This window comes from Chroicocephalus ridibundus, chromosome 7 (genome assembly GCF_963924245.1).
Source record: "Chroicocephalus ridibundus chromosome 7, bChrRid1.1, whole genome shotgun sequence".
NCBI classification, from domain to species: Eukaryota; Metazoa; Chordata; class Aves; order Charadriiformes; family Laridae; genus Chroicocephalus; species Chroicocephalus ridibundus.
This window is the reverse complement of record NC_086290.1, coordinates 50808780-50826463: the sequence shown is the minus strand read 5'-3', so window position 1 is coordinate 50826463 and position 17684 is coordinate 50808780. Positions and strand designations below refer to the sequence as shown.

The 17684-nt window shown below is 41.1% G+C and overlaps 4 protein-coding genes across 8 annotated transcripts in view; 3 read left to right on the top strand and 1 right to left on the bottom strand.

Moving 5' to 3' along the window:
• NF1 (neurofibromin 1) overlaps nucleotides 1–17684 on the bottom strand; it is a 96518-nt gene that overhangs the window by 27115 nt on the left and 51719 nt on the right. For all 4 annotated transcript variants that reach the window (XM_063342550.1, XM_063342552.1, XM_063342551.1 and 1 more), the window contains one exon: nucleotides 213–645. In XM_063342550.1, coding sequence (XP_063198620.1) covers nucleotides 213–645 — 433 coding nt within the window. The remainder of the gene's footprint in view (nucleotides 1–212; nucleotides 646–17684) is intronic.
• Nucleotides 1874–5521, top strand: EVI2A (ecotropic viral integration site 2A). Of its 2 annotated transcripts, XM_063341609.1 has the most exons (3): nucleotides 1874–2036; nucleotides 2874–2979; nucleotides 4202–5521. In XM_063341609.1, the coding sequence occupies exon 3, from the start codon at nucleotides 4218–4220 to the stop codon at nucleotides 4980–4982; it is 765 nt and encodes a 254-aa protein (XP_063197679.1). In that variant the 5' UTR covers nucleotides 1874–2036; nucleotides 2874–2979; nucleotides 4202–4217; the 3' UTR covers nucleotides 4983–5521. The 2 variants fall into 2 exon arrangements, with proteins under 2 accessions (XP_063197679.1, XP_063197678.1); XM_063341608.1 differs by lacking the exon at nucleotides 2874–2979.
• On the top strand, nucleotides 7804–11128 carry EVI2B (ecotropic viral integration site 2B). Its single transcript, XM_063342050.1, has 2 exons — nucleotides 7804–8062; nucleotides 9289–11128. Exon 2 carries the CDS (start codon nucleotides 9320–9322, stop codon nucleotides 10193–10195), a length of 876 nt encoding a protein of 291 aa, XP_063198120.1. The 5' UTR covers nucleotides 7804–8062; nucleotides 9289–9319; the 3' UTR covers nucleotides 10196–11128.
• On the top strand, nucleotides 12127–16164 carry OMG (oligodendrocyte myelin glycoprotein). The gene is made up of 2 exons (XM_063342049.1): nucleotides 12127–12465; nucleotides 13217–16164. The coding sequence occupies exon 2, from the start codon at nucleotides 13223–13225 to the stop codon at nucleotides 14540–14542; it is 1320 nt and encodes a 439-aa protein (XP_063198119.1). The 5' UTR covers nucleotides 12127–12465; nucleotides 13217–13222; the 3' UTR covers nucleotides 14543–16164.

Sequence of the window (17684 nt, the reverse complement as noted above, 5' to 3'; positions counted from 1 at the left end):
GCTCAGCACCTATTGTTAGCAATACAAAGAGAGAAAAGTCTGACACTTCTAATTTTATGGAGATAAATGTATGAAATTTTATACTTCCTAAAGAGACATACTAATAAGTTGTGACTTCTCCTCAAGACAGGAGAATAAAGAAACAGTAAAATCACACTGAAATCCTTATAAAAATACAACAGTTAACTAGGAACAGCGTTAAAAGGACTTACTTTAATAGAAACTTTGGTGTCTTTATGAGCCAGTTTGAGAGCATTGTGAAATACTTTCAAGTCCTCCTCCAACGCCAAGGTAGCCGCTGGGAGCTTCTGCTGGTCGTGCTCGATGTGCTCTGCCAGCTTCCCCGGAGAGTCTATGAAAATAAGCCTTTTGCTTCCTTTCAAACCTGTCAAGAGCCTTTCATGGTATTTGGTGTATTCTCTGACCCAAGAGTTACAGTTATAAATAAAAACCGCTGAGACATTTTCGTAAGCGAAGCCTGGAAAAACTACAAACCATTTAGAAAGAAAGTCTGTTTTAAAGCGATTACTGGGGCCAGCGTGTGTGAGGTCCACTACAATTTCATATGGCTTTGCATAGTATGGCTTCAGAGTTAGCAGCACGTGGTATATCAATAAATCTCCGTTGATCTGACCAGTCTTGAATCTGCAAGAAAACAAGACAGACATTGTTGGGTTTGCATTTTAGATCCACATTACAGACATTTGAGCGATGTATTACACATACTACTGCTATGCTAAACCAGACTGATCTTTCACATAGTTCTAAAAAAACCATCCATCAAAGCAATGACGCTGGACCGGCGGCTGCAGCCTAAAGGCATCTGCTACTGTTCCACCACGCCACACGCCAACCAAGTCTGGTGCCCAGTACGATGAAGCTTGATTTGGGATTCAACTCAACTTCATTTTCAAGTGCCACGCGACCTACCACCGCCAAGCAACCTCCAGGCAGACAGGAGGTTCATTCGACTAACGGGAAAAATAAAATCCGTGCTGGAGAGCAACAGTGAGTGCATCAATTGGATCAAAACTGGATTACATGAAAAGAGCTCAGAGTTTCTTTTAAGATGAAAGTACAAGTCCCTCTAGCTGTCTTTTTAACCTCTCTAGAGATTCAAGTTATATCTACTTTTATATGTGGAAAAATAAATGTATTTCAGAAGTCATAATAAGATTAAGCATCCACATACCAACTTGTTCAAAGGGTCTCAAAGTCATTTCATTTGCTGCATACTGCAGCACACTAACACTTGGCAGAGTGTTCCTAAGAATGGGCAGCCCTCTGAGGATCTGTCTACAAAATAACTCTTTCCAGAAAAAAAAATCAGATTATATATAAATATTAAGAACCTTTTATTCTTGTCTAATGATTCTCTGAATTTTATGAGTGATCTGCTTAAAACAAGTCCTCCCAGAGTCAGCAGAGCAGACAAAATTCTACTGGGAGGAATTAATTAAAAATCAAACTCAACAGTAGCTCGTGAACATCGAAGGAACTTTTAAAAACCTGCCACCGTTTCAAGCTAGGATGGGCTCAACCCTTTCAAGGCAAGTCAACAGGCCAGGGAAAGAGCTCACAAATACTGTGAGCACGTATGTAGTTGTGAGCGTACTGGGACACCGCTTTTGGTAACACCCAAGGTAAAACCCCTGAGCGTAGGATATCGGAGGAGACAAACTTCATGAGCGTAGAAAATCTGTCTGCCGAAGAGACTTTTTTTCCCCTTGTTTTACTTCCTGTTGTTCGAAGAGCTAATTTGGGCAAGCTGGTGTTTTTCCCCCTCTAACGTGTCATGGTATAGTTGTTACAAAAAGGAAGTGTGTCATCTCTGTGGTTTTAGTTCTCCACTTAGAGTAAACGACATGTAATTTCAGTTACAGATTTGCTTAAAAAATACCAGCATTGCCTAAATCTACTTGCTTTAGGTTAATGGTCATTCGCATCCCAAGAGCAAATATACGCACAAAGAAATTTTATTGTTAAAGGATTAACTATCTGAAACATCACGTTTCTTTTGGCTACGTCTTGGCAAGGTAAGTACACATTTTCCTTCTCCTATTTTAAGTTCCACTTCAAAGTTTCTTAGATTTTGTAGAAAATGATATGCAGAAGTATTTTTAAAGAAGTTCAAGTACCTGAAAAATAGTAACAAACTGTAAAAATATTATCTCCAACTGAATTAAGGAAGCTGATATAACTGTATTTTTAGTAATGTTAAAGGTTATTCATAATCAGACTCCCCAGCGTGACCAGTGACAGTCGCTACTCAGCTCTGTTGTTCCTACGCACTGCAGATCCTACTGTGCGCTGACAGAAGACCCTATCAATACCTAGGCACAAAGGCTTGAACTAAAAAGAAAAAAAAACCAGTTCTTTAATGATCAGCTCCTTTGCTCTCACAATTTTAAGCAAAGCCCTTAGCATCAGTTTGTTTATTTTTAAGAAAAGCACATCTGGTCTAGAACGCTACAATGAACACTGGACTCACTGTACCCTCGGAGGGAGCAGGCAGAAAGAGATCTGCAGCTCTCAGACAGTGACATTAAACGTTGGAGTGTATCTGCGCCGGCAAACGCAGCTCGGTTCTGCATGCAGAAACTTTATGGGAAATTTGTTGTGTTTCCAAAAAAAAAAAAAAGGCTTTGCTGGTTTTGCTTTTTTTTCCTTTTTAAAATATGCTACAAGGCATCATCCAGGCAACCTTTACCATACAAAGACAAATTCCCTGTGAGCTGTAGTTGATTACTAAGGTGGTTTCTAGTTCAAACTCAACAGTAAGGATTCATCTCAGAATGGAGTTTAATTTTATGTTATGGGTGAGCTGCAAAGTAAAAGATACACATATCTTTAGCTGCTCCTTTGTCACATAGGGAGGGACACCCATCGTCTGCTCCCTGGTTACGCTCCAGGCACGTCACCCCTCGCTCTCCCGCAGGACACCAGCACCGCAAGGGGCTGCTGTCTGGATGCTGCCAGGTAGGTAAGCTCTCCCCTCGGATTTTTGGGAGCGAATATAGCAAGTTCTTTGGTAGGCATGCTAAATTTGACTACGATAAAAGAAACATTGTCTGGAACATTTCAAAATTACCTAATCTTACCAATTCACCGATATGCTTTGTTACCTTTACAGTAATAGCTTCAAGAACAAATGTATTTATCCAAACAGCACTGTTCCTTTTGGTCATTCTCTATAGGATTTATATTTGAACCAAATGTAGACTGTAACACTCAAAGGACACACTTTGTTCTGTTGATGGAGACAGGTGAAGGAGAGACATCGCCTGGGATAACGAGCCTTAAGCTCTGCACGTGTCTCCGACACGCAGCCCGGCCGAAGCAGCAGCGGTTCACTGCTCGGCTGGTCTGTCACTATTATTTTGAGGTTATTATCTCAGTACCAGACTGACCTAAAGATCAGTTTCTTGCCCTACAGACAGATTCAACAGGTACAAAACTGAATACTACACAAATGTAAAGCGGAACACACTCATGGTAATATAATTTGCGTAAGTATCTCAGGCATTTTAAAGAAAATGTCACAGTCTGTAGCATGTTTGGGAGAAAAATTTGAGAAGTACATTTGTGATAAATAGCCTTTTGTGCAATAAAGCAGAAAAATTAGAGAACAAAGCTTTTCCTAGGTATTTATGAAATCCTCCAGTTCGCTGTGCTGTGCCCCAAACTGCCGACACTTAGAGGAACATTTTAGATTTAACGTTTTTCACTCAACCATCTTTACAAGCATGGTTACACTTCCCACATTCAGGGGAACACAGGAAAGTAAGAAGCAGTAATCTGCAAACTTCACCTGGGTTTCTCCTTTCACTGTGTAAAAGCAGAAGTGATGAGCTCACAGCTGTAATACAGCCAGCGTTACAGAGGAGGAACCGCCACCGAGCCCGTCTCTACCTCACGCGGGAGTTAGTAGGAAACACTTTCCTTTCTCTCTTTGCTCCATGTTCTTTTTTAATCCTCATATATTTTCTATAAACCTCAAACTGTCAGAAGTTTGAAACAACCTCTTCCTTCAGAATATCAAGTACTTGAACTTGTCCTCCTACATCCACTAAAAATGAGGTCAAGTTACATTTTTTTTTTCCATCAAAAAGGCTGCTGCCCGCTGTTCCCTCAGAAGTCTGATTCAATCCTCTAAGAACCAGCATTTGCTAAACTAATACCATAATTTGTATTTTTGCAGGTGACTAAATAGGAAGATGAAGACAAAGAGACATAATAAACCACACTTCATCTTCCCTGTCCTGATAATCTCTTCTATGTGTTTGCAAACAAGTGCAAACCATACCAATTATCCTTGGGTTATAAATGAAACCTGGAACCCTATCAGCCAAAACCAAAGCGGAAGCCAGAACGTAACAGAAGCCAACACAAATTCTCCTCTGAGCATCAATTTCAGCAGCAAAATGACTACTTTTGAAATGCAGAACAGCACCCTGCAGTCCTTATCCTCCACAACGGCCCAAAATTCAACATTTTCCCCCACCAGAAGTGCTGTTTCAGCAGCTGGAGGACCCAGGAACACCAGCAAACCCAAGAGCACAATGACAAAAGAAACATGTGAAGACAATAAGTCTCTTGTACTGATTTGTTTCATTATAATAGCAGTACTTGTGCTTATCTGCACCTTCTTATTTCTGTCAACAGTTGTAATAGCAAACAAAATGTCCTATCTCAAAAAAATTCAGCAAGGAAAACGTCGGCCCAGGAGCAATGGCGATATTCTGGCGACTAACAGTTTATGGCCAACTGCAGCAGGAACGTGGCAGAGGATGCCTAAGGAGACAGCGGGAACCGAACTGATAATGCAAGACTTAATAGCAGGGAGGGATGCTGCAATCCAAAGGAAAACCGACGATGAAACTACTGAGAAACTCACTAAAGAAACAGATAATGAACAGGAAAACAAAGAACCCTTAAAGACACACAAACCCATTTTAACCAATTTTGTAGTTGAGATTTAACTCACAGGTAAAAACTCATCTTTTGTCTTTTTTACATCATTAATACGAGGCAAAAAGTTAGCTTTCAAGTAACAACATGAATGTTAACACAGGAAAACTAAATTCAGGTCTTAGGGGTTTTTTGTTTATGATAGTGAAAATGCTGTAGCAACCTGTAGATCTAGAAGGCAATAAGATGGTGTTAAATAGCTTTTTATAAATAATGGCAAGGCCGGTTTTACTCCTTTGACCAGAAACCACGGTGAGAGAAGCTGAACAGGATAAAACAAAAGGACCGAAGTTTGTCCATTCTCAAAGATCATTAGGAGGAAAAAAAGGACTGTTAGCCTAATAAATATACCATCCCACCAGGTGCTACACAGCCATAGGCAGAGCGGGATTTTAAGAAAACCATAACTCAGTCACAACTTCAATGCGACTACTGAGCCAGGAACCAGCCTCTCTCAAAACGCTCTTTCAGGTTTTTCCATCAAGGACTTCTTAAACCAGCTTAATAGCTTTTGAACCAGATTGAGATCTGAATCATGTTTCGACTTAGTGTATGACTGTGTATGAGTATATGAAGTTTGTATTACATGTTAGAATATGAGAACTGTTTCAATTTGTTATCTCCAATAAACTAGCAGTATCAATTTTTAAATAACCTGGTACTATTTCTCCAAGTCAAAATATTACAAAAAATATTAAAGAAGGCATTTTAGAATATTATATTCCTACATTTGCTGAAGGTCAGAAAAGGTCTCCTCTGATGACTAGCTGTGATTTCTTGCATCACGGAAACATCCACACAGAAACACACTCCACTTTGTCCTAAATACAACCAATTAGAACATGCCAAAAATTTCTTCAAGAACCACAACAACTTTTCATTTCTTTATTCCCAGAGAGACCTGATTTTCCCCATATTTCTGGAGAGATGTCTGTATCTGGCCCTCACTAGAGCAGAGCTTTGTTATTTTAAGGAAACACAAGAAGTTTTGCACAAGCTCCTTGTGTTTAAAGAAGATGTGTTGCACCATGGCTACAAGTGTTAAAATTGCAGAGTGACAAAGTTCTAAACATCCCGGGCATCCGTAGTAAACATTTCTGACACAGGAGATGGTTGTCTGAGTTTGAAAGAATCAGGACATAAGACTGCATCCTCAATTCACCTTCCATTACATCACCATAAACTTAGCTGGAAGGGCAGGTCAAGAAACCACAGAGGAGCAGAGAGAAGACAGTATTCGGGGAAGCCAAGAGAGCGCAAGATCTCAAAAACCACGCAACTGCCTGTGACAAAGGTGGTTTGTGTAGCAAGGAAGATAAAACTGGATGGAGTTTACAAGCTTAGCCCAGAGCTGGGAGTCATTAGAAAATAAGTTCATTGGAGATGGAAAAAAAAACAAAAAAAACAACAAACTAGACACCAAAACCCAACTACAGGGCAAATTCCAATTAATCTTGCCACAAACCACGTATTCAGACCTTAGAGGTCACAGGGAGGAGGCCCAGCACACACCGCACAAGTAGAACGGGAGGACGGGGCACTACCTCAGGCATTTCTACAACATGAGGAGAAAGGCTGGGAGAAGAATAAGGGCAAACTGTGACAAATGGTTGAGGACAACCCAGTGCCTCCAGGAGATGAACTGAGAACATCTCCCACTGGTGACAGAGAGAGCAAAAGGGCAGGGTTGGGGGATGCTGCACTACATTTGCCTTTTCCTTCCCCAAAATGACCATGAGCACAGGAGGGAACAGCAGAGACTGTGCAAGTACTAAAAAAAGAACCTGAGATAGCAAAGATGAGAACCTAACCTGGTGTAAAACCGCTCACTGCTTGGTAGGTAACAGCTAAAACAGGAGAACGAAACCCACAGTTAGCCAGCCTGCCCACAGGAACACAGTGGGCAGCAGGTTAAAGGGGTAAACCAGAAGGGTCATGAAAAAAGCAGGCAAAAAAGGAAAGAATCACGATCGTATCAGTGTAAGGAAGGAAGGAAAAACAGGGAGGAAAAAGAACTGTCAATGAGGTGGGAACTGTGGCAAAAGATAGGTGGAGACGCTGCGGGCTGAAGAGGATGGGGATGAGATGAAGGAATCAGACAAGAAACTGAGTCATAATGTGAGTACAGGATCAGGATTTGGGTTTGCTGCAGGAGCAGGGAGAGTCTGAAAAAGAGAACTAGTGCAAGCAGAAGGGGGACAGAACAGGAAAAGCAGGAGGAGATGAAGAAGTGCAGAAGGATCTGGCAGTAGCTGCTTGGCACTGGCAGAAAACACTTGCAAAATGCTGCGAGGACGTATTTGTGCAGGTTTCTTTTGGCCAGGCAGCCTTTCTAGGCAAAAATGCTCAAGGAGACAAAAGTAAGTAGTTTGGGTTACACAAAATGGTACGGACAAAGACAGACAGTGGGAGAAGAGCTGCCCAGAGAGCACAGCCCGCCACTAACGACGGCAGCAGGTACCGAAGCTGTCCAGGCGGAATAACAACACGCAGAGCAGGGGCCGGACAAGGGTGGAATCTGCAGTTATCTGCCTTTCCACGCAACTACAGAAATGAAGACGCATAAGCAAGCCAGCACCCTGTAATCAGATAGCATTCTATGACTCACTGTAAGGAACCTACGGTTGCTTTTCCACTAATAAGCATGACAGCACACCAAACCCACCACTGAAATTAAATCAGCAAGATTCAAATCCAATCCAAACTTGCATAATTTTTGATTCGCACAGAAGTTAACTATAACTATTTTCAACAGACAAACAAGTATTTATGAATTTCTACATAAAGCACAATGAATTTCTGCACATACAGGACAAAAGCCACAAACATTTAAATATCTGAGTCTCATAAAAGCGACAGAGCTGAAAAGTTCGCTGGTAAAGCATGCAAGCTCTGCGATAAGGCTCTTAGTAATCTCCCAACTCTTGACACTTCCTGCAGCAAGTGTTGATAAACTTCCTCTTCAGCTGCAGAAACCTCCTTCAACATGAAACGAGCCATTTTAAGCTGCTTGACTTTCAGCACACGGTCTGTCCGTCTAAGGCTTCAAGCAAAACAGACGATGCTTGCTTGATAGAAGACAAATGTGCAGGTAAGAATCAACTTCAAGATGGAAAGGCTTAATATTTGTATTATTTGGTCTGAAATGGAACCGCACTCTGCATGTCCCAACTTCAGGGTGTATTCAAAGCTCTTGTTGAATGTCTGTATCTTAAAAGTATTCGAGCTTCAAACACGTGTTCTTTGATGTTGCTGCTGTGAACCATCATAAACTCTACATGTAATTATTATTTGACTATATTTTGAAAAGATGGGAGCAGAATGAAAATCAAACTGAATCACTTTTAAACTGTTATAAACCTTACAGAGTTTAGATCATAATGTTCTCAAGAAGCATTCATTTACTGCTCATAGGTGTTTACACTGTTACCTCAGAAATTTAATTTTGTATATTTGTAAACCCACAAAGATTTACGCATATTAATTTCCCAGAAACAGCTTCACATGACTAGCATTATAGTAACTAATAAATTAGCTCAAATTGTATAAAAGTAACTTCAGATAGAAAAATGCTATGTAGTGGATGTATTTTATATTATTTATTTCATACAGGGACATTCAGAGACCCGACCTCTGAACAGTAGAAGAAGAAACTGAAATCTGTTTCATGCCAACAACTTAACACAATCTCCTCCATTATAAAAAGTCTTCCACATGCAGGAATTTCATTATGAAAGAGTTTAAAATCAGAATGCTGTTCTTTCCGGTATTTGGAAACTTTTTAAAAATTATTACACTCTACCCTTAACTGATGAAGAAAGGCAAGAACAGGAAATAAGTTTAAGAGAACCGTAAAGAGCCTTTCACTTAGGTCTCGGCTTATACCCATGAAAACAGGACAATTTTCTTTACCCGTGACAATCCTGTTTGTCAATACAGCTGGGACTGTTTTGTATTTTGTTCCAGGCCCATAACCATTTACATGACAGATAAATGTTGCTTTGAAACACCGTTAGAACTTCTCTGCTGATGCCTTTTTCTGATAAGGTGAAAAAAAGGTAATAATAACCAAGACATTATTTTTTAAAAAGTCACTTAATTAGAATGATCAATGATGTTGAAAATCGGCTTGTTGTTTGTAAAGTCAGCGTCAAACCTCCTGATTTTGCAAAAGGGAACAGACATGAAATTTTAACCATTGGGTCTAATATTTTCACTACTATAGTATTAATGTAAAATTGCCTGGTGTCAGTAGGGTATAAAAATACAACAAACGCGTTTTTCAAGTTAATATGTTCTCTTTCATTCCTGCTATAGGAGAGGACATATTTAAAGAGGCTGCAGCAAAATGGCCAACAACCACCTAATACTGATTCTCTTCTATGGAGAAATCTGGAAATCGCTTTCTACAGCAACTCCTCAAAACGTTTCCGTGAACAGAAGAAATGCCAACACCAGTATGAGGAGTCCAAGAGCAGAGAAAGCCCCTCTGTACGCATTGCAAGCAGCAGGACCCCCTTCACACAAATCCGGCGGAGCACTGGCTGTTACGACACCGCCTCCGTTCCCCAAAGCACAGGCAGAACCAAGCGATGGCGGCTGGATAGCAGCACTGATAATTGGCATCATTTTGCTTAGTATGATAATGGCTATTATTATAATTCTCCTGTGGAAATGCTGCAAGAGGCCAGTTCATGTTGATTCCAATTGGGCAGGTCGCTCTCCATTTGCGGATGGAGACACACCAGATGTCTTCATGGACTCTCACCAGGCTACCAAGCGTTCTTCAGTTTTATTTATGTTACCTTGGAAATGGAAACAAGACACAGCCCTACAGCAGGATCCCACTGCATCGGAGAAACCATCCCACTGCGCTGCCAGCCAGGAAAACAGCCAGGCGCCTCCACCAGCCGAAGACAGCTCGGTGGCTGGTGTTTCCAAGCCGGGTGCCTCTCCAGCTCCCAGCGCTGAAGTAGCAAGCGCTGCGCCTGACTCCTGTCCTCACCCGGCGGCTTCACCCGACTCCCTGGATCTGCCACCTCCCCCCGACTGGCTCAGGGAACCAGCTGGGGATCAGCGTTCAGATGGCAGCAATTGCCAGGAATTGCCCTCAGAAACCGAGGAACCGCTGCCCCCACCACCCGAGCTACTTATTCAGGAGATTGAGGAACCACCGCCCCAGCTGCCGCAGCCGGAACAAGCCTTTGGAGGCTGCCAACACTGATTGCCAGCATACTTCACTTTTTTCTTAAAAGAAGTATTCTTCTAATAAGTGAAAAAAGGAGAAGCTGGTGCAGGCGAGAACAGTGAGACCGCAGCACGGGCACTTCCCCAGGGTTTCTTAACTTCAGCTTTCACAAAAGGGAACAACCTGCTTCTGCCTGAAGCAAATAATTTCAAAATACAGCACAGATTGGATTGTGCCCGCTGGTTACTGTCACTTGTGAGTCCAGATTTCAGAGAGTACAGAAGACAGAGTGTGCATACCTCTGTGTTTGTATACATATATATATGTATACAACATATATATGTATGTTACATATATATATATGTAACATACACAGACATGGAGCTTTCAAGAACCAGTACAGCATTAGAGGTACTCTGAGCTTCTCAAAATTGTTTGTTCTGCAAGGCTGTGTAAGAGAATGCAATGAATTCAAGTTAATTTTAATAAAGCTTTCTAATTCAAAGATGTTTTGGTCACTTAAAGCACAACTGAATATTTGCCTAGATACAAAGCTCTGAATTCAAAACAAAGTCCATATGCCTGGACATGTACATATCGTCTTTAATACAAAGGCCTGTTTTCTGCATGTGACAGGGTAACAACCTGGTAACAACGGACTACAGGGGTCTGAAACAAATCCTCCCAACAGCCATCAGTGGTTCTTTACCAATAGCAACAAGATTTCCTTCGGATCAAACATTGCCAAAACATTTACTGGTGTAAAACCTCCAGTCACTTCCCACTATCTGGGGTGGTAAAGCAGAGAACGGTGCGAGTAAACAGTCACACAGTGGTCTCTAAAAACCAAAATGGTTTCAAACACCTGAAGAACAAGTACAAAAAGGCCTTCTTTTCCCTAAATACTTTTGATTTTTATAGATAAAACAGAAACAGTTTGCAGACCACCCAAGCAAATGATCAGCAGAACTAGCTGAGTGCCTTCAGTAGTTTCTTTCTCTGAAGGAGTATTTTCAGAGTGCACACAGTATTATTAATATAAACTTTAAAAATTAATTTCGTGTTGATGGATGTCAGATACCTTTAACTCAAGGTGTCTAAGTGCTTTATGTGTTCCTTTCTGGCCCTGAGGAAGCTCACAGGCTTGTCTAGAGCCGGGCACTTTGATAAGCTAACTTCTTGCTGGGAAGCAGAAAGGTGGTCTCAGAGGCAAATTAATTATTTTTTTTTAATCACTATTGAATGTTTAGATTTCTGGAAAGAAGCTGTTCCACGCTGAAGCTGGCCTTCCGGGACATCTCTGCAAAATGGCAGAGTTTGTAGTTTTGAGTCCCTGCGTCGGGGAGGGAATCTATCTGTGCATGTGGCACAGAGCACATGTTTGCACATATCATAACAATAAAGTTCAAAATCTTTAAACTACCACTAAAAATTTAAGTCGTGAGTTATGCAAACGCAATTCTAGGCTGCTGTGCATGCAAGGGACATAGGAAAAGATATTTTCAAAGTTTTCTTACTGTTTATATAAGCTGTAAGATCGTGCATGCTTAAAGAATAGCACGCCAATTACACCAAGATTTTTTTAAGGCTTGTTGCATTACACCATGTTAAAATTAAGAGCATTGTAAACTACATCCACTTTTACCATATTGCTTGGAGAAATTCAGATATAGATTTCCTACAGAAATCTGTAAAATCCTACAAGCTGAGCCATTATACCTGACAATATAGTGACAGCCTGATCTGAGGAGTAGAAAACGGAGTATTTGAAAATTATGAAAAGATTTTCTGGCAGCATAGCTTAAAAAAGCTTGAGATATGAAGCCTAAATTAACGTTAACTTTTATTGCAGGAGGAGAGGTTAACTGAAGGTAAAAAAGAACGAAACTTAACATGACTTTTTAAATAGGAACATTTAAATGGAATCATAGCTTCATCTAAAATAGCCTCCAGGAATTTCATTCGGTGCTGTTTATGTAGGCAACCTTACGTGTTATGTTTTGATGCATTAAACCAGCCTAAAAGACGGATAACGGAGAAGTTAACCGATCCAAATTACAAACCCCAACTATTTTCCTGACTGTGCTTGCTGTGCAAGAAGCGGGAGGCAGCAGCTCCGCCAGCTCTGCAGTCTGCCAGGCAGCGCGGATCAGGTGGTTGCGGAGCCCCCGGCAGCAGCAGTACGATGCAGCTGAAGAGGCAGCACAACCCACAGACGGCAACTGGAGCCAGGCTCCAGAACAAGGCGACCTCTAAGCTTAAATCTCCCGCAGAAATGATGTGCTGATATTGCAGAAGAGATTACGGTAAGTTTTGGGGGGGGGGGGGTTGTTTTGTTTTTCATCGCAAAAACCTGCTACAAAATTAGAGACAGAAATAAGACTGAAATTATTAGTTGATGACAGATGCTTGCACCAGAAATTTGCTGCAGTGTCAGAGATTTCTAACTAACATTAATTCAGCTTTCAGACATGTGTTACCAGCTTTGAGAATGTAATTACACTATAATAAGGAAAAATAATAACGTGCATGTTAATATGAACGTGGAATTCGGGTTTCAAACTAAATTCATAACAATTTAAGATGTATTTTAACCAATTCTACTTCAGCAAATGGCATGCATGTATGGGGGGGACTGCTACATTACTGCAGAGATTTGTAAAGCAGATCCAGTTGACAGCCATTTTTTCATCCTGTATAAAAGAACACATTATTCCAAACATAATATAGGCTTGAAATCACTAAAAACAAGAAGCAGACATTGTATAACATTTGGAAGAGACTTGCATTTTCGGAAGAAAGCCCTCATTTGAGCTTGAGGGGGAAAGGGAGATGAAAAAACAAGTCTCATTCTGCCAGACAACATGACAGTCTATGAAGGGATGCTTTGTAAAGTCTCTCTTGAACAATTCTAAAAAGGACCGTGCCACAAAGGGGTTTATTGATATTTTTTACTTAATTTCTCCTGCAAGTGGTCATTGCAAAGACAACCCTTACAAAGAAGTAAAATATATTACACGGATTTAAAGGGTGTCGTTTTGGTATATTTATTTTCAGGCAGCAATGGAGTACCAGACACTGAATACATCTACCTGTCTGCTGGTCCTTCTGTTTTTCATACCCGCTGTTTCGGGTGTCTGTCCTTCTAACTGTACATGCTCAGGAAACGACAGGAATGTGGACTGTTCAGGCAGAAACTTAACTGTACTGCCACACGGACTTCAAGACAACATTACATATTTAAATCTGTCCTTTAACCAGTTCGTAGATCTCGATCATCAGCTAACGAGATTCACCAATTTGAGGACCCTTGATATTTCAAATAATTGGCTCAAGAATGTTCCTGCTCAACTGCCCAAGTCTTTATGGGAATTATATGCCATAAACAACAACATTAAAGTTCTTCAGAAGCTTGATACAGCTTACCAGTGGAATCTTAAAGTGCTGGACGTTTCCAGGAATATGGTGGAAAGAGCTGTTCTGATCAACAACACACTGAGCAGTCTCAAGTTTCTCAACCTCAGTAGCAACAAACTTTGGACGGTTCCAACCAACATGCCCTACAACATCGAGACGGTGGATCTCTCCAGCAACTTCTTGTCCCAGATACTCCCGGGAACACTGGTGAGACTACAACACCTCACAAGCCTCTACCTGCACAACAACAAGTTCACGTACATTCCCGACAAAGCTTTTGACCAGCTCCTTCAGCTGCGAGTGGTCACGCTCTATAACAACCCATGGTCCTGCAGCGATAGACAAAATATCCCCTACTTGCTGAAGTGGGTGCAGGACACGGCCGCCAGTGTTATAGGGGCTCCCTGTGCCAACCAGTCTGGGCTTTGGCTGGGTGCCACCCCAACCCCAGCAGCTCCCACAGGTACAGACTCCAGCCTCATGATCAAAGGAATGAAGGCAGCAGACAGAGCTACTTCTCCAGTGGCAACTGAACCAACCATAATGACAAGAATGCATAAACAATTTAAAGCTAAGGAGGTGACTAGCTTGGCAACCTTAAGCCAAACCGTGCTGTTCACGAGCACAGACCGACCGCTGCTCCTCTATCCAGAAGATCCGACAACCAGGAAAGTCAGTTCCCAAGAAGCAGCAGCCACACACACCATCTACATCGCGGATTCCACCCAGCTGAACTCCAGCCTGCCGGGCCCAGCAGGAGCACCCACCACCCCCATGACTCTGAGCATCACCAGTGGAATGCCAACAAACTACTCCAAAATGCCTCCAAGCACAACTGCTACCTTCAGGAAAGAGGAATCCACTACAAACGCTCAGAATACTCACGTGCCCTCCAAAGCAAGTATCCGTCAGACATATTTGTTTTATGTTGTAACGCTTAATGCGGTGGCAATGTTTATCGGCTAAGAGCTTGTATCTTGTGAAAATTATCGAGTTTATTCCTGTGATACATAGCTGGAGTTAAGACATCCAGGTCAAACAATGAATCACAACACAAGAAATTCAAAGTTCTGACTCTGATCTAAAGAAAATAACAGTTCTTCATTAAAGAAGTGCACACTAATGTCTTGATACTAAGCTGCTACTTATTTTAATATGTCTTAATTGAGTAAAACTAACCTATGATTTTGTTTTTAAAAATGTGCTTATTTTGTATTTAAATTTTTAATTTTACCTGCACAGAATAAAACATCAGAATTTTAAGTACTGATTTCACGTATGATTTTGTCATTAAACAACTGGAAAAAAATAGAAGGCCTGTATCATATCTGCATTGTCTTGCTTGACTTGCCAGTGAGCAATTCTTGTAATATAGCAGCACAGATCCTTTGTAAGTTATGGCGACATGCAAAAGGAAGGGAAAAAATAAAAGAACTAAACCTAGCTGTTTCACTAATCAGAAGTTATTCCTGAGAAAAATCGCTAGCATGTGTATCTATGTTTGCTTCATATGTATTAGGATATTTTAAATATGAAGAACAACAGTTTTGAATTTAGGAATTAAATATGACAATGCCATGATGTCTGCTAAGAGGGTGTAAACTGAGACAGCAACATGGTCCAGCTTCAGCATGGGGAAAGCGGCAGGGGCTGATAGCTCTTTGTGCTCCGTCTTGACTTAGAGACTGCAGGCAAGTTATTTCTCACTCTCCATATTTAAAAAAAAAAAAAAAAAAAAAAGAAAAGTAGAGGAAAACACAGGATGTTCAATGCCATGACGCTCTCCAACAACAAGGAATTATCTACACAAATTAATGAAATGGAACTCCTTAATTTTATTTCAAGTGACATCCAAAAATCAGAAATATTAATGTATTATGCTTAAAAGAATACCGCTAGTCTGCCAGAATGTATCGAACTACTACTTTTTGATCAGTAAAATGAAATATCAGCCAATTTCTAATGCGAGTTACGTAACAAACCAATTAAGCAATTAGTTGTGAAGCTGTCATTGATACAATCCTTGAACCTTGTGACTTTTAAAAAAAATTAATTCAGTCCATGGCATTGAACATGCCCAAATCCTTGCTTTATAAGGACAAGCATGAGTGGTATTCTCCTTGACATCTGCACCATCAGTGAGTAGAAATAGTTGCACGCATGGTTCTGTTCTCTCTAGGAAAATAATTTAAATTATGTGGCAAAGGTACGCGATATACTACAGATGAAGTTTTGCAAACAGCATGAAATGAAAACTGAAGAACAAGTTCATTGAAAAAGTATTATTCACTTAATATTACAAATCTTTATACAATGTTTTCCATTCATTTCAGGCCATTTAATTTCCAGTTATTGTAGCATGAAGGTGCTGCAAAACCCAGAAAACCTCACTACTGAGACTGGAGTCCTCTACCTACTTCTCCTAGGTGTCCATGAGGGCTGTAGACCATTTACAACCACTGGTATCAGAGAAATCACAACTTTCCAATTGTGAACAGTATTTCTATAACCAGAAATGTGTTTTAATTTCTAACAGTAAATGTTACACAATGAATTTGTACAGTTATTTCATTGGCATTTAAGCAAAAATAAAGTTATGTTTGTATTGAACTGAATTAGTGACGGTGCTTCTTTTCAAATAAGCGTAGTAATATCACTGAATAGATAATATTTTGTTATACAAACCCATTTCAAGCAGACATTTGTCTCAATCTTCATGTCTTATGTGGGGAAATTATGGTTCAATCAAATTATATTATTTTGACACTGATGTATCCCTAATATTGTTGATTAATAAGCTGAATAGATAATAGTAACATAGGGTCTACCCTTCGGAACTTGCAAACACCTAAGGCACGTCTCCATCCACTAGAAAAAGGCAGCTCTTTCTCCCTCTCACAAAAAGACTCTCCATGTTTAACACACAGAAAACTTAAAAAAAACCAAACCCAAAAGACTGACATTTCATGTACATTTTAGGTAGACAAGAACTAGTTATCCAAGTCAAAGTTTAGACAACCTAGCCCATAAGCAGTGTGTGCAGGGTACCTCCCACGGCCAGCAGAAGTGCCTCAGGATATAACGTGGCTACCAGCAGGCTGAGAGAGTTGCCCACTCGCGCAAGTTCCATATGCCTTCCTTAGGTTAAATAATCTGACATGAACCAATAAATTCCACTAACTAGGATCAATATTTTAAAAAAGTCACTGCCTGCCGCTCTCTCTGGACAGACAATGTGTTTGCCAAGTCCTGACTGACTCAGAAACAGCAGCAGCCAATTACCGCATTCAGAACTAGCCATTTCCTAGAATTCTCTCATTCCGAGGGTTTCATCCCCCCCAGTCTAAGGCAGCGAGGTAGGACAGGTCACAGAACGAGATGCTATGACTAAACCGCCTGGAGTTGAGGCAATTACATGCAATACTAAATGTGCCTTTGCTGAAGAATTCAATACAGGATGCCAAATTCTATTGGATGCAAAAAACCTCCACGGAATCAACTTTAAATGCTCTGAGAAAGCCTCACCCATAACGAGACCAGTCAGCGAACAGCAACTCCATGAAAAACACAGTTTTCCAGGAGTTGTTTGGGGCAAATTGCAAGTAAGTCCCCATACTGAATGACTTGCTACCCAGACTTCCAAGCCTTAAGCATGCTGATAAAAACCTGGAAGTGGAAAAGGGGGTGTGGAGTTTTCCAAACGGATGTACAGGACCAGGAAGCCAGGGAAGAGACAACTGCAGGCAGGAGTGACAGTGAGCTGGCACCCCCCAGGGCTAGCGCCAGGCTCCCCGGCCGAACCCGGCCGCTGGAAGTGCAAGCCAAGGGCTGCTTAGCCAGACCGCTTTCAGTAAAGCGGACTGGAATTTAGGTTTCCTTGTATTTTTCTGGAATACACATGAGTTGATAAGGGAGTAGCGAGGAGGCAGGCAAATGTGGGAGTCGTGCACTTGTTGCTTGGCAACGGCGCAGTCAAACTGAAATCACACCAGCAGGCAGGGGTGCCATCGCCTCCCACCAGCACAGCATCCCTCTGTGCTGCTCTACACGCCCTGGTCATCCAATCCATGATCAATATAAAATAATCTATTCTCAGAAAAATTACTTT

What these genes read in the sequence shown, in the direction of transcription:
- EVI2A (XM_063341608.1), top strand. Translation starts at nt 4,218, where the DNA reads ATGAAGACAAAGAGACATAATAAACCACACTTCATCTTCCCTGTCCTG.
- EVI2B (XM_063342050.1), top strand. Translation starts at nt 9,320, where the DNA reads ATGGCCAACAACCACCTAATACTGATTCTCTTCTATGGAGAAATCTGG.
- OMG (XM_063342049.1), top strand. Translation starts at nt 13,223, where the DNA reads ATGGAGTACCAGACACTGAATACATCTACCTGTCTGCTGGTCCTTCTG.